At 29.3% G+C, this 16,365-nt stretch overlaps 1 protein-coding gene across 1 annotated transcript; it reads right to left on the bottom strand.

Annotated features, from left to right (window-relative positions):
- Positions 1–747: 747 nt before the first annotated feature.
- LOC145129558 (L-ascorbate oxidase homolog) lies at positions 748–12,973 on the bottom strand. Its single transcript, XM_079064305.1, has 8 exons — positions 12,688–12,973; positions 12,356–12,465; positions 11,127–11,397; positions 5,833–5,935; positions 5,403–5,748; positions 1,580–1,945; positions 1,395–1,473; positions 748–1,262 (listed from the first exon to the last, which is right to left on the bottom strand). Exons 1-8 carry the CDS (start codon positions 12,829–12,831, stop codon positions 1,050–1,052), a joined length of 1,632 nt encoding a protein of 543 aa, XP_078920431.1. The 5' UTR covers positions 12,832–12,973; the 3' UTR covers positions 748–1,049.
- Between the last annotated feature and the right edge of the window lie 3,392 nt (positions 12,974–16,365).

Genomic DNA, 16,365 nt, shown 5'->3' with positions numbered 1-16,365 from the left:
TTGGAGGGTTGCTTGGGGGTTGTTGTGTCATCGGAAGAAGGAGGGATAAGGGGTTGTGAAATGGTGGTACACGATGGCAGAAGGTGGCAGTATGGTGACGAGAAAAAGGATGGAAGGGAGTGAGGAAGGTCTGAGGTATGTTGGTGGAGTGGTTTTCGATCCAATGAGGGAGGTATAAAGGTAGTGTGTGGTGTTGGAGAGAGAGAGAGAGATTTCATTTTTTTTATTTTGTCATTGTAAATTATAAAAAGAAAATAGAAAATGCAAATTTTCTTTTTTATTTTTTCTTTTAATCAAAAAATATATTTAAATAATAAAAAAACTGAAAAAGAAAAAAATAATGGCAAAATAGTCATTATGAAAAAGTTTATAGAAAACTGCATCAAACACGCAACAAAATGAAAAGTTTGGACCTCTGGTGCTAGTCCAAACCTTTTTGGACCAACGTGACAATTTTCAGCTAACCACATGGACCATTTGTACAGTTTTGTCTTCGTAAAATCTACTCTTTATATCCAACTATGTCTAAAGTGAGATTTGAACCTATATATCACTTTTGACATTTTCTTATATAGAATTTATCTTCTCTATTTATGTAGATACACAATTACAAAAGCATTAATAGAAGCTATTTTGTTCCATCTTTTCTTGTTGATTATGTCTAATGCACATTAAATTTACGTTTAGTAGTGAACAATATGCATGTAGTAAAATCTTCGCTAAATTCAAATGCACAAATAGGAAATCTATCACCAACTTCTAACCATTTCTTTATTACAATAACAGAATAGATGATTTCTTTTTCAATAAACACCAAACAAAACAATATTTCCACTTAAGTGTGAACAAAAAATACAACAATAAAGGTGACCTTGAGATAAGGTCATTCCAATTTATAGCTTATGTAACATTACAGCTATAAATACGCAATCCAAATACTTCTTAGTACTTTTTAAATTCACCATATGTTATGTGAAAATTATATCTAAACTCAACCTCCTAATTTACTTTAGCTTAGAGGTCAAACCTTCTGGATATTTATGGAAAAATTATAGCGGTCGTGTGTGACGACCACTTGCCTTTCCACAAAGACGAGCATTTTTTGGGATTGGGAATTCGTCTCTAATTGATCCTGAATTTGTGTAAACACGTAAATAAAACTGTTGACCAAGATATTGTCTTGCCCAAAACTCTGTCCTCAAATTCCACATGCCCACGTTATCAAGTGGTACGTAAATTGCAGACCATGATTTTGGGTATACCTAAATATATGAAACACGGGTTAAAGAAAAATCAATTAATGACCAAAATTGAAAGAAAAAACATTTTGTTAACCAAAATTACGAAAAAGGAGCTATAATGAGGGACCAAAATGTAATTTACTAAAAGGAGACCTGAATGGTGCTACGTGCAACGCCATCTCGAAGATTGTAAACGTTCCTACTTCCTTTACTCCATACTCCTCCATCCATTCTGTCACAACAAATTAATAAAAATATTTGATTATATATTATAATAGAAAGTAGAAACCAAAACATATTATAAATTCTTTATTTTTTGTTCTTAATTAATTACTTACCCCACAACGAAGAATTGGTAGCCATCAAGGTGATAACTCATTACGATATCTTCAGGGTTTTGGAAGACGATTTCAACGAAAGTTCTGTAATCAGCCCCCATAACAGCGGTGTCAAGATACAACCCACCTCCGGTGGGCTTATCGGAAATACTTCCGACTCTGAAAACTCCACCGATGTTGAAATAATCGGCGAGTTTTAATGGAGTATCGGTGGGTTTGAATGAGACACTGTTGAGTCCATATCTTTGTTTTTTGTTGACTTGTGCGGCGGAGCTCTGGATGATGATGGTTCTGGTGGTGTTGATCATGCCGTAATGGTATGAACCTTGTGGGTTGGGCCTTGGGCCGCTTGCTGTAAGATTGGTCCTGGGATGAGCTACTTCGGTTATATGTTAAATGAAAAAAAGAAAAAAGAAAAAAGAAAAAAGAAAGAAAAATATGTAATCATATATATACTTTAGTAGGTTATAAATCAAAGATACTATAAGGTTGGCAGAATAACCTAATTTACTGTTAAATACTGAATTCAAATTAACTTTCAGATTTTATTACGATTTATTATTCCTTAATTGGAAATTTAAAAATATAAACTTATTAAAATATAAGCTTTATATCAAGTGAAATAGAAAAATAAAAATTACTAAGAAAATGACATGTAATATCATTATGTTTATAAAGATGACATATGACTATTGCCAAAATATAATGTTTTTATTTTTTATTTTTCCCTATTAATAAATGAAAGTAGGATGCTATAACAAATGATTAAATGTGACTGTATTGTTATTTCTTGTATTTAGCCTTTCATATTATTTAACCTGGTTTACCTATTTTTAATTAAATCTAGGTTCAGATGATACAAAGGTCTTGGGTTTTGTTGTATTCGTAACGTCACGAGAAGAAGCTACTATATGTGCAGGTGTTTTTTTTCATTTCATTAAAGTGTTGTTTCTTGCTTATAAATATCAATTCAACTTATTCAAGGTCAAATCTATTTTTTTTCAATCAGAATTTTAAATTAAAAATGTTACAATCACTACATGAATATCATGCATTAGATATGTTGGCACGCTTTTAACATAGTTACAATATTCCTTCAATTAAAAATATTGAGAATGTATATCGATCTTGGAGTTAAAAGTTAGTATTTGACCTCAAAAGTCAAAGTTCTACTTATATTTTTCTTATGGAAGAGTAGATCTTCATTTTTTTGGTTTTGTAGCTTAAAGATCTGTTACTTATACAAAAATTAACTATGGATTATTTATGTAATTTGTAATTTTTATGGTGGTTGTTGACTGCTATAAATTTTTTATTATGAAAGACATGAACGAGAACGGAAGATTTTTCCAAAATTACTTTGTTGACAATGGCAATAGATTTTGACTACATTTGCGAAATTAGTATAACTTACGATCAATTTTAGTTTTTTCAATACAATCTACAAAGTTCCTTTTTAACCATACCAAACGAATGTCAACCATATTTTGTAATATCGTGTAATTTTAGGTTTCGCAAGTTCTTTTTTGAAAGTCATCATTATGAATAATGGTATTTTTTTTATTTAATACAAACATAAATGATGGATTTTGTTTTCCTAAAGAGTTACCCGATGAAGTTGCAGGAGCTTGAAGTGTGTCGACAACTTTGGATCCGATGGATTTCATTGTCAGGGTGAGTAAAATGTTTCCAACTATCCAAGATCTGAACATCTTCAATTTTTGCATTTTATGCCGGTGTCTAGGCCTTGTTATTGTTATTCTACTAGAAGGTGCACAAAAATTAAAGACCACATCACAACCCCCCCCCCCCCCCCCTAACTCCATCCCAATCTCAGTTCAATGTTCAAAGAGCAGTAACAACGGGTGGGCCCTAGATTTATAATTTTATGTATTGAAATTATAGCGTCCTACTTTAGAAAAGAAAAGTATGATATTATTAAAAAATAAAAGTGAGATGTTATTGCTCAACTTAAAGTTGTTAAAACCTCTTAGGAGTGAAATTTTCTAAAAAATTTAGAAAAGATTTTCCATATTCTTTTATATGTAACTTTTGTAAAAAAAAAAAAAGGTTAAAATTTCATATGTATAATGGTATAAACACATTTATTCCATGTTTTTATGTCATAAAAACCCGACCATCTACAAAACTATAATTGTTTGACAGGTACATGAACCATTCATTAAAGTTTATAGCAATGTACTTTTAAAGTAAATTGCTATTTTATGCTTAACTTAAAAGTTGTAACAGAAAATAGAATATGAAAATTTGTTAAAACGTCTTAATAGTGAAATTTTCTAGAAAAGTATTTTCCAGCTTCTTTTATATGGAACTTTTCCAAAAAAAGATTAAAACTTTATTTTATTACATTATTGTTATTTTTAATTTATCGTATAACAATATCATTTCCATGATTTATTGTGTTTTTTTTCACTTTATTAAAAATTATATTGCATTGTATAAAATCATAATTTAATCAAATGTGTATACATACAGACCGCAGAACGAATATTTATAACAATGTATATATTAATTTTATCTAATTATTATAAACTTATAGACAAAACTTTTATCTTTGTAATTTAATAATTTTTATAAATCTTTGATTTTTTATTACCATTTTAAAATATCAATAGTGGTTTTCTTTGATAACCCATGGTTTCCACGGGTTTTAACCTAGTAACCTAATTTACTGTTAAATTTTGAATTCAAATTAACTTTCAGATTTTATTACGATTTATTATTCCTTAATTGGAAATTTAAAAATATAAACTTATTAAAATATAAGCTTTATATTAAGTGAAATAGAAAAATAAAAATTACTAAGAAAATGACATGTAATATCATTATGTTTATAAAGATGACATATGACATATTTAGGTTTCATTTACAAGATAAATATCTGAATAAATTACAAATTTGGTCTTTTATAGTTTGTTTATAGTTTGCTAATTTGTTTGGATATTGATTTAAAATTATGAATTTGGTCATCGTCAAATTTGAAATGACTATCTTATCTTTTAAAAAATTTCTTGCATTTTTTTTTTATCATTTTTTAAACTTTTGATTTTTTTACTAATTTATTTAAATGAAAAATCAAAAGGAATCAGAAAACTATATGGACTGAATTTGCAATTTACTCTATATATTTTTAATCGTTATTTTTGATGGACAAATTTAATTTACTTCTAAATTACTCCTAAAAGAATGGATGTGATGAAAATCCATGTTTCTTTCATGGGATGTTGCCATGAAAGCATAATCAACTAGTTATTTTTACTAGCTTTTTGCTGGTGTTTTTAATAATAATTTTGTCATTTGGAAAAACAACAACAAATCCTTAAGGAATGAAGATTATTCAACATACAAACAAAGTAAACCAAATTGAGTGTTGGACTTTTCGACTCCCAACAATTTTGTATGTAGAAAACGTGTTATTTTGCATGATATATGTTACGGTATATGTTCAACATTGTTATCATGTTTCTAAACGTATGTTTTACGATAGAAACATAACCTTTTTTATAGATAGAAAATATTGAGTTCACGAGCATAAAACTTAGCTTAACATGTATTTCACAAAATGACACACAACAAGAAATGAGAAAATGTAAAATACTTGCAAATAGTTTCAATTTGTTTGTTCGTTTCCCAATATTCAATTAAGTTAAAGATCCTCATGTAATCTTGCGAGACATTTTAATTAAGATTTTCATGGTTAAATAAGGTTGTGTTAATGACATTATTATATAAGTAATAATTAGTAATCACAACATCATATTTTAGTATATGATATAAGAAAAAATATAATGGAGTAGCAAACCTGATTGAGCGAGCCTGGTTGAGGGACCAGTCCACTTGGATGGTTGGTCCACCGGGAATTGGGCCAGAGACTTTGCTAGCGGAGTTGCTATAATGAAGAACTCCAGTAGTGGCAAGGATTGGGTTGGTGAATCTAGAGGAGACGACAATATAGTAGTCTCGATCGGATTGATCGGCTGTAATCAACACCGAGTAAGATTGCCCACAATGAATATCAAGAGACGAATACATTTGTTGAACTGTGTGTGTTCCTTCAACCTCCACAAGTTTCATCCTGTGGTTTTGAATGCGGAAATTAAGGGAATTCTGTAGTCCCACATTCGATATTCTTAACCTATAAGTTTTTCCTGTTTACCAAACAAAAAAGTGTAAACATCATGTAATCAATTTGAAAATGATTCATCCATATTTAGGGTATTCTATAGTTTTACCTTTTTGGACCGTAAAGGATGTAACATTTGGCCCACGTCCATTGATAAGAATTCCATCGGGATTTCGTAGTTTATGTCCTCGGTCTAGAATTGCTTTCAATGCCTAAAACAATAATACGTTTGTTAGTCGTTGTAAGGATTTAATTCAAAAACTTTTTTTTTTACCAACTATTAGTTATTAAAAAATATCAGCAAAACTGATTTTCTCCATATTTTTGGAATTTAGACATTTGGTAGGTTGGTAGAATATGACCAAAAGGTCCTAAACAATCAAATGGGGTTGCAGTGAAAGAAATATAGATTCTTTTTTTTAATTATCAAACAAACCATGTGAACATGTTCATAGATTTTTAACATATATGATGTGAATCATGAGAAAACAAGGCATGTGAAGAGGGCTAACAAAATACCTACATGTTTGTTATATTTTTATGTAAACGTAGATATTTAAACAAAAAATACCACATGATATTTAAAATATTTACAAAATATATTACCAAGTACTATTCAAAGCAATGGCTTTAAATTTTTTAAACTTAGAAATTTTACTTTCATTTCTTTATTAGGTTGTAATTTTTTCATCAAAATAATCTTTCTCCCGACTCAAATTGTGAAATGGATAGGTTTTTGAATACGGAATATGACTTATTAAGGTAATTAACTTTTCGGTTTGTTCACATGTAGGTAACTATCTTTTTTTTGTACACATTTAGATAACAAACTTGTTGGAGGTGTTCATATATGACCATTATGACCTGCTGTAGCAGATTACATCCTAGATGTGAACACTTTTAACAAGTTCGTTACCTAGATGTGTACAAAAAAAATAGTTACTCAAATATGAACAAAACGAAAAGTAAGAGTAAATTACACGAATGGTCCCTATGGTTTGGGGAAATTTGTGTTTTTGGTCCCTAACTTATCTTTTTTAACTCGGATGGTCTCTACTGTTTATTTTTGTTGCGTGTTTGGTCCATGTCTTACCTAAAAAGACTATAGTTCCCTTGTTAGTTTATTTTTTTAAATTAATTTTCTTATTTATGTATTTATTCTTTACATATTAACAAAAAATAGACACCACATACCTGTATCTCCTCACCATCTCATCTCTCATCCTCCTTAACTTCTATTTATTTTTCATCTTTAGTGATATCGACGTCTTCACCATCCCTTCTTTTTTCGGTCCTTCAACTCCGTCGAATCAACACCACAACCCACTAAAGATGAAGAGACAGTGGGTTATGGTGTTGGTTCGCCATATTTGAAGGACAGAAAAAAAGGATGGTGAAGACGTCGATGTCACTAAAGATGGAAAATAAATAGAAGTTGAGGAGGATGAGAGATTGTATGGTGGCTGATGAGACCAAAATTAAATTTCTCAAATGCGGTTTCAGGTTTACGGTGAAGAGATACATATATGTGGGGTCTATTAATTTTTTTAAATATATAAAAAATAAATACATAAATAAGAAAATTAATTAAAAAATAAATTAATAATGGCACAATACTATTTTTAGGTAAGACAGAGACCAAACGCGCAACAAAAATAAACAGTAGAGACCATCCGAGTTAAAGAAATAAGTTAGAGATCAAAAACACAAATCTCCTAAACCATAGGGACCATTTGTGTAATTTACTCTTACTTTTTGTTTTGTTCATATTTGGGTAACTATTTTTTTTACACATTTAGGTAACGAACTTGTTAAAAGTGTTCACATCTAGGATGTAACCTGCTACAGCACGTCATAATGGTCATATGTGAACACTTCCAACAAGTTCGTTACCTAGATGTATACAAAAAAAAAGATAGTTGCCTAGATGTGAACAAACCGAAAAGTTAATTACCTTAATAAATCATATTCCTTTTTGAATAATATTAAGTTATTAACTCTATAATACCACAACAATAAAATAATTAAAAGATGAAATGCGTTGGAATAAAAATAAAAAACTTAACATTTCCTTTCTATTGAATAATATTTTATATATTAATAATAAAACTAATAAAAAACAACAATAAAGTATCCAATCAAATTACAGGAACATGACTTGAATTGAAACCTATGTACTTTTTCAACACATTTGTCACGAAAAGATGGTACTATTTTGGGCTGAATGTTAGTTGGATGTGCTTTCGACACTTGTACTTATTACAACGCCATTTGTGTATGGTCTAAGACATATATGTTATTTCTCTTGAATAATTTTTTATATATGAGTTACCAAATTAGTATATCGTTTTTTAATTAGATGATACATAGTTACAGATGTTGTATGATAACAAACTCAATTAGACGTATCTACAAACATCCTTTCATTGTCTTGTTCCGAAAAAAACAAGACATTGATATATTACAAATTTATTATATTAAAATTTTTTGATAGCTTTTTAAAATTTCAATTAAAAGACTGATTTTTTTTTTTTTTTTTAGATTCACAGTATTCGATAGTCTTTTAATTTTACATCTTAATTGCTCAGCATTCTTGTAATTTTTAAAAGAAAATTTGTATCTTGATAAAAATAATATGAGTGTGTTCCACAAATACGCTAACTTTTTTCAACAAACCTTTTTTTTCTCTTTTTATTTCATACGACCGTCTCCATTTTTTTTCAAGTGTCATCTATGACTCCAACCTACTAAAAGTTCACATCCTGTTTAAACAACTCCTAACTTAATGTGATTTTGTTTCTAAATTTTGCACATTTTAAATTTAGTTTCTTGTTTTGTTTGAGATCTACATTCATCGCTTTTCACATAACTTGGCATCCACTCCTTTTACTAACGGGTTGATATATGTGTTTGACGTACAACACCTAGCTTAATTTTTGAGCTTTTAAAGGTGTTATGTTCGACAAAACCAAAAAGTAGCTTAAAAGTTAGCATTTTAAAAAACTACTTGTACTAGTTTTTCATAAGTTTTTCTAAATTTTCCAAATATACCTTTAATTATAAACATTATATTTTTCTCAATGACATTCTATGTTATATATCTTTCAACTAACTTATTAATTAGTTTTTACCACACATCATTTTTTATCAGCTAACAGTTGACCTTTCAGCTAACAACCGACTTTTCAACTAGTACACCAAGAATCTCATTCAATGACATATTTCTACACTCCTTTTCTCCAAAAACAATAGAAAAAAAAAGTCAATGTAAGCCGAAAATTTTATTAGCTTTTTATTGTTAAATTTAACTCTTGATTGCTATTATTACAAAAATAATCAACTTTCAAAAAGAATATATATAAAAGTTGTAACATAACTAGAATAATCTCTACATTCACCTTGTGACATAAACTTATTGGTTGATTTGCATAATTTCACACAACATGTCAAAGGTTAAGAGTGTATTGTCCAAAATATTGTTGATGTTCCGCGATTGATATCTTTACATAAACTTGTGAATAGATTAACATGGTGGTTTGTTCAAATGGTGTGATTACTACCATCTTACCTTTTTTATTTCTTAATCTTCACATTCAAATATCCCTCACCTAAAGCTAGAAGTACGCTATGTTCCACTACTACGTTTCTAATGACATTTACATATTTGTTCTTTAACAACTTACAAAACAATATATATCATTTTATCAACTACTGGATTAACTAGCAACTAACTTTTTAACTGGTCTAATATATATATATATATATATATATATATATATATATATATATATATATATATAGTTATGTTTGATAGACCAACTAAAAAACTAGTTGATAGTTAATCCACCAATTGATAAAAGGACGATGTGTTGATAAATATAGATGACATAAATTGACATATAAAAGAAATATTTAATCTTATAAAACAAATATATATATATAATGGTCACCTTGTGCATTTAATAATTTATTAAAAAATGTTATATTTAATAGATATATAATTTTCAAAAACTCTGTGAATAATATTAATAGGCATGTTTTGTAAAACTAAGTTGTAGATGTTAACTGGAAGCTGGTAGCTGGTAGCTACTGATAAGAATAGAAACTGTAGTTTTTGTTTATACAGAAGTATTTGACAAAAATAATTTTTAGCTTTTAAAATTATAAAATTATATAAAACCAAAAATTAAAAACTTTCAAAACTGCTTGGAATAACTTTTGAATTTGAAATTTTTCATTAAAAGTAAAAGCTTACTCCCAAACAAAAGATTTTTTTCGAGCTTTTTTCATAAAAAATTAAAAACTCGCAAAAAGTATATTTTTTTGTTCTTACTATTCAATATAAAAAACGTGTATATTTTTGAAATTTATTCATGTATGCATGGCCCATTTTGAAACAGTACCAAAACCCAATTATGATTAAGAAACAGTTTGGTATCATACACAAAATATTATAATGGATAGTCTTTTAATAAATAAAAAAAAATTCTAATGGATTGACTATAAACAATTAAATGATCTTGAGATGATTTCTTTTAATTAATTAAGTTTATATATTAAATAAACGCCATAAACTTGTTCAAAAGTTAATCGAAGTATATTTTAAAAAAATAAAAAATAAAAATAAATTTTTTTTAAAAAAAAAACTATCTTATATTCTATTTTTTTATTGTATCAAACGTAACAATCTAAATAACTCAAAATAAATTAGTTTACAAGTATGTTTTAGAATCCCAAACATAATCTTAGAATCCCATCCCCAATTTTGTTCATCTCTATTGCCACGTATATAAAGGTTACAAAGGGCAAAGAAAGGTTAACAAGTGACCCACTTAAAGTAGTACTCATGTTAAGGACCCAAATTCCTTGCCTCCAAAGTAAACAAAAGATGCAACATTCTCTCCGCAATTAATGCAAGATCTATCATGCTTAATAACACTTTTTTATCATTTGGCGCCAAATTAGAAAGACAACATTTAAATTAAAAAAAATCATTATAATTTTTCAACCTCATAAACACATAAGTACTCAAAAAGAAAAGGAATTCAACATATTTATAAGTATGTTAAAATATCCGATTGTCACCAAACCTACTGGGGTTATTATTATTATATTATTAATATGAAAGTACATAAATATATAATGCAATATGAATGAAACATAAAACGTCATAATCTCATGGACCATTGTATGTGAAATTATTAATGAGATACTTACTAATAGTTAATGGATTTTGTATAATTTGAATTTTAGTACAAAATATTATACCCGTGTAACAAGTCGTAAGTCATGGTGTGAGACCATAACATTATTATTATTATTATTATTTTGTTTTAATCAATTCATTTCAAAGAAGAGGGAGATATGAAGGTGGGAAGAAAAAAGTAAGGCAATGATACTTACGGTGTGGTTAGACTTGTACCAGTCTCCAATAAGAACGGTAAAATCGTCAGCAGGTTCATCGAATGGTACAGGAATTCTTGGACGACTAAGAATCCTGATACCTCCAAACCCACCAGCAGCTTTGTGGAACGCTAGAGAAGGGAAATAGTAAAAGCTTCCGATTTGATCTTTCACCTGAAGAATGTATGTGAAGTTTTTACCAGGAGGGATTGGACATGTTGTTCCTAACACCCCATCTTCAAATGAATTCCTTCTTTGTTGTATTCCATTCCTACGTAACGATATACAATTAATACAATACATAAGGTCCAATGTTCAAAACCTGGTACAACATTATATTATCAGTTATCTGCAATTTACTCTATATAATAGGCTTTGCAACGGGTTCAGTGTGGTAAATGCAGATGGTATGGTTACCGTTTTTTGTACAATCAGTACACTTGAATTTATTGCAATACGGTCAATATTTTTTACTAATTCACATTGATTTGTTTATACAAATTTCAAAATTCTTTATTTACTTGAAGTGTATAGAACTTAAGTTGAAATAACTCAATAAAAGGGAAAAACTTATTTGCTACAATTGATCTAAATTTAAAATATCAATTTTATGTGTTTACAAATGAGGGTATATGCAATGAAATGATGACCTCATCTAGTGTGAAATTGTAGGTTTTTTAAAATGTTTTTCTTGATCTCCTAAAAGAAAATAATATATCATTATATTATTTTTAGGACATTCCAAAAAAAGGCAACTATTCGACCAAATCCTTAAAAAGAATCTGTAAAATCTCAGATCTCGTGCTAATTGGCTGATAAAAATTTAAGGTTATCTTCCTCGGTTAGAGCAACTATTCACTTCATAACATTCTTTTGATCTTTTCTTCGTTTTTAATAATTTAAAACCAGAAAACAGATCTAAATTTATGTCAGCCAGCTTTTACCAATATTTAGAAATTTTAGACTACTAACAAATGGGATATCAATTATCAAAAGAAACTTTAGTAAGAAAAACCTTTAGAATAAACATCATGATAATTCGATTCAGAATTGTGATTTAAACAACTTTAAGTATGTAATTAAGTTTAATCCATTTGACATTCATGATCATGGATCAATCGTATAAACAGAAAAAAATATCAATCTTCAGGAAAAACAAGAATTTTGTTGCATAAGTTCATGCTCAAACACAAAACTTTTCTTTTGTGAAATGAAAAACGATGAATTACCATGAGATAAGAAAAGGTTCGTCTAAGCTGTTGAAGACATTGATGATGAGATTGTCATTTGTAACTGAGTAAATATCAGGCCCAGGAAACTTTCCATTAATCAAAATGCCCTGCAATTCAAACACACACATAATCATTAACCGCTTTTCATCCACTTTACACAGTTTCAGATCACAGAAATTAAACACGAAATTAAGGGGATATACAGCGTAATGGTTTCAGATCATCATCGTCAATGTAAAAAAGATCACGAATTAAACACAAAACTGAGAAATCAAACGTAAAAAATGTTGATTGGAGTAAAGTTATTGAGTGATTGGATATATACCGACCTGTTGACGAACACCGAGTGGATAGATATCGCCATATGTGACATTCCATTCGAAGAATCTGTATGGATCTTCGGCGCCGGTAATGGCGATGAGGAAAGCACCGACGGTGATAAAAACCGCCAAATTTCGCGGCATTATCTTCATCGGCGATGGTGATTCACGCAAATACTTTCTCTCTCTATTTTGGAGAGAGAAGAAATTAGAATTGAGAAGATTGAAGTAAATGAGGAATTGAAGTGTCGTACAGAGTGATGGAGGTGCAGTTGCTTCTGTTGTGAAGGAGAAGGAGAGGATTAAAAGAAGGGGGTGAAGATTCGAGAGGGAAATTAAATAAAAATTAAAAAGATGTCTGCTGGGAATATTTTTATTTTTTATTTATTTTTTTCAAATGATTTTATGAATAATATATTTCTACATGAATTCTCAATGTTAAATTATATGTATTTCTTAATCGTATATACTGAAATATAAAGTTTTATTTGATATATCTATTTTTTATAATTAAACTAATTATGTTTTTTCTGTTAATTCTAAAAGAATATGGTAATATAGATATGATGTAATTGTGAAAAGGGATTAGGAAAAGTGTTTACACAAGAAAAGAAATGTAAATTGACAAATTAAAATTTGATGGACCACATTTTCTTTATATGACTATGAAAACTCAAAGCATAAGTAACTACCAAACTCCGATAACATGTTTTTATGTTTTGCCTTAAACAAATAATAAAATCATTTTTTGAACATTTTTTTAGATTTTACTGCATTTGTTACTAAAGTGATTGAAGTGGTTGAATGAATATTGATCATACTTTTGTTTTTTGTAATGTCTCGAGCAACACCAACGGCATATGACAATTTGAGTATCATATTTATATAACATTACCAAAGCAATTTTCAATGTTATTTAAATCTAGTTCAACACTTAAATATCAAAAACAACTAAACTTCGCCATTGATCAAGATAAAGGGTTTCTAATTAAAGCAAGTAGGGTTCATGAGAAAAAAAAATATCTACCTCCAACCCAAAGGAATCCGACCTCTTTAGTGTTTAGAAGTGATACACTTTAAGAATCAATGCACTAACAATGATCAAGAGCTCATTCTTTCACCTTGATTGCACAAAATCACACCGAAAGTCCTACCTCCATTCTCTTTAAAGACCAAAACACAATTACACCAAACAAACTAACTAGGGTTAATTGTCATTTTATAGTTATCTTTAATTGTTTCCCATAAGTTACATTTTGCTCCCTACCTTTCTATCACAAGCATAAACATTTCACACTTCTACTTCTATTAGAAAATAAGGACATCAATAGTAGCAACATGCCAACATACTTTTTTTTTTCGAAAGAGACCTATGTCTTCGGCAAAATTAGTAGCAACATACTTAAATAGGTTGAGTGCTTACCTTATGTATACTTTCCAATTTTCCACTACTTAAGTTATACTTTCCAAATTTGGCACTACTTAAGTTCTAAATTTTTACAACTCACCCAGAAATACTCTAAAGTAATCTTTTAAAAGAAAGGCATTTATGTTTCCATAGTATGTGTATATGATATCTATCTTGAGATGCATGATAATATTATTGGACTCCTTGATAAGATTATTGCATCGGTTGTTAATATACCATGCAAATGGTCTTTGCAAGTTGCAAGTTGTTAACTAAGCAGATTATTAAACTTGCAAATACTGCAATGCTAGTTGAAATACCAAATAAGCAATAATGGCCCCGCCATTTTATCAAATTACACATTCTTTTAACATATAAAATATAAATATATTGAAAACACTTCAATTATTAACCGAAAAATAATTATTATGTATAGCATGGAAAAGTCATTGCCATTTTGTAACAAATATCGGAAGGTAAGAATACTCATATTGTTTATGCATGATAGATTTCCTCTTGCATAATGTACGGCATTTTTAATTAAAATAACCTTCCAAATTTATATGTTTTATATTGAATAGTTCAACGATTTAGCATTCTTTATAGATGAAATGTATTAATTGTTTTAACTGAAACAAAACTCTAAAACTAAGGATTTACGATTATAGGTTAGTGGGATTAAGAAGGGGGACAAATGCTAAAACACATGATATGTTGATGTTTTTGGACTTTGATCAGTTGATGATAGAATGTGCGCCTAAGGATGCGGCGTTAATAGGCAAATTAATGTGTAGAATAACAAAGCATCATGTCCACACTACTCCCTCATGCCCTTTTCCTCCCATCTTTCGTACCATTTTATTAACTTTTTAACCTTTTATTTTCTCCCTTTTAAAAAGAATATAGCTTTCAAAACTATGTAACATTTTAATATATGTTTTATAGTTTATACTTGTCTTAATTTAATTGATCAGAATAAAAAGAATTAAACAACCGATACAATTTTAAGGTTATAAAATGACTAATAAACTTACTTTTAGATAGGGTTCATTGCAAAAAAGAATATAACTTTGATAGCTTATTTTATTTCCTTATTTTTATTAGTTTATTATAGTATTTTTAGCTCTTTTTATTAGTATTGCATTATATATTCTTTATTTTTCTTTATCATAGATCATATCGGGGACTTTTTATGTTGCATGAGGTATTTTGCAGGGTTTTGGAGCTTGTTGCGGTTATGGATTAGCTTGGAAATGGGCTTTGTGGGCTTCCGAGACATTATTGCGCTTTGCAGATCCATTAAATGAGATTTTGGCTTAAAAAGCTAAAGACTTAGATGAAGTGGGCTTGTGAAGATGGGTCATGGATTTGTATTTTGGGATTGGAGCATCCATATTTGAAGCTAAAAGATGATTGGTTAATTTGAAACATGTGGGATATGGAGGGGACCAATGGAATCTTTGGTAGTTGAATGGTTAGTGGAGGAAAAATGAGCCAATAGCATTCCAGCAATATTTGTGCGGGTGAATTTTCACGCACGCGGGTAGCCGCGCAACTGCCCAGTTTTTGGCATTTTGGTCATTTGGCTTGCCATTTACCTTTGGGGTTGGATCTTTCAACTATCACTTCGATTTTACACGATTGGAGACCAGAAGAAGGCGATTTTGGAGCTTGAGACTCATTTCTTTTCATCTTTCCAAGTTCTTGGTAGTTTCTTTATGCAATTAGACTTTTGTGATTGTTATTCTATTGCCATTAGTGGCTAATTTCTCTATTTTGGTTAGCCTTGGCTAAAACCTTTGAATGTTTGTGGGTTTTTGAAGGATTCTGTTTATTTATCATTTATCTTATGTCTATGATTCTAGTTCATACTTCCTATGCTTGTTTAATGCTTTGATCATGAGCTTGGTACTTGAATAAGCAATTGTCGGTTTATTTCTTTGGTTTAACATTGAATCATTGAATTTACTTAGAACAAGGGCTTTATGATGGTAGAAATCATCTCTAGCTTATGAATCATAAATCCTTTATGGATGTGTAAGCATTGACATCCTCTAGGAATTGGGGATTCCTTCATTCTTAAGGCTAATCAACTTCTTGGGTTCAATTGCTTCAATTGGATCTTTGATTTTGATTAAGAATGTGTGTTGTGGGCTTCCCCAACCTCCATATTACCTATGAGGAATCTTGGCATATCATGCTTCATGATTGTTATAACCAATTTGGGATGAATGATACGCTTCATGTTGAATCCTAATGATAAACACACAAATGTTCAT

Source organism: Lactuca virosa, chromosome 8 (genome assembly GCF_052849685.1).
Source record: "Lactuca virosa cultivar CGN04683 chromosome 8, Lactuca_virosa_CGN04683_v6, whole genome shotgun sequence".
Lineage (NCBI taxonomy): Eukaryota > Viridiplantae > Streptophyta > Magnoliopsida > Asterales > Asteraceae > Lactuca > Lactuca virosa.
The sequence above is the reverse complement of the archived record's forward strand: the minus strand, read 5'-3'. Positions and strand labels throughout refer to the sequence as shown.

Bases quoted from the DNA above. Each gene is read 5' to 3' on its own strand.
- LOC145129558 (XM_079064305.1), bottom strand. From the start codon at position 12,831: ATGAAGATAATGCCGCGAAATTTGGCGGTTTTTATCACCGTCGGTGCT. The intron at 11,398-12,355 runs GTAATTCATCGT...ATCGTTACGTAG, and splicing joins GAACCTTTTCTTATCTCATG to GAATGGAATACAACAAAGAA. The intron at 1,474-1,579 runs GTAAGTAATTAA...TTGTTGTGACAG, and splicing joins TACCAATTCTTCGTTGTGGG to AATGGATGGAGGAGTATGGA.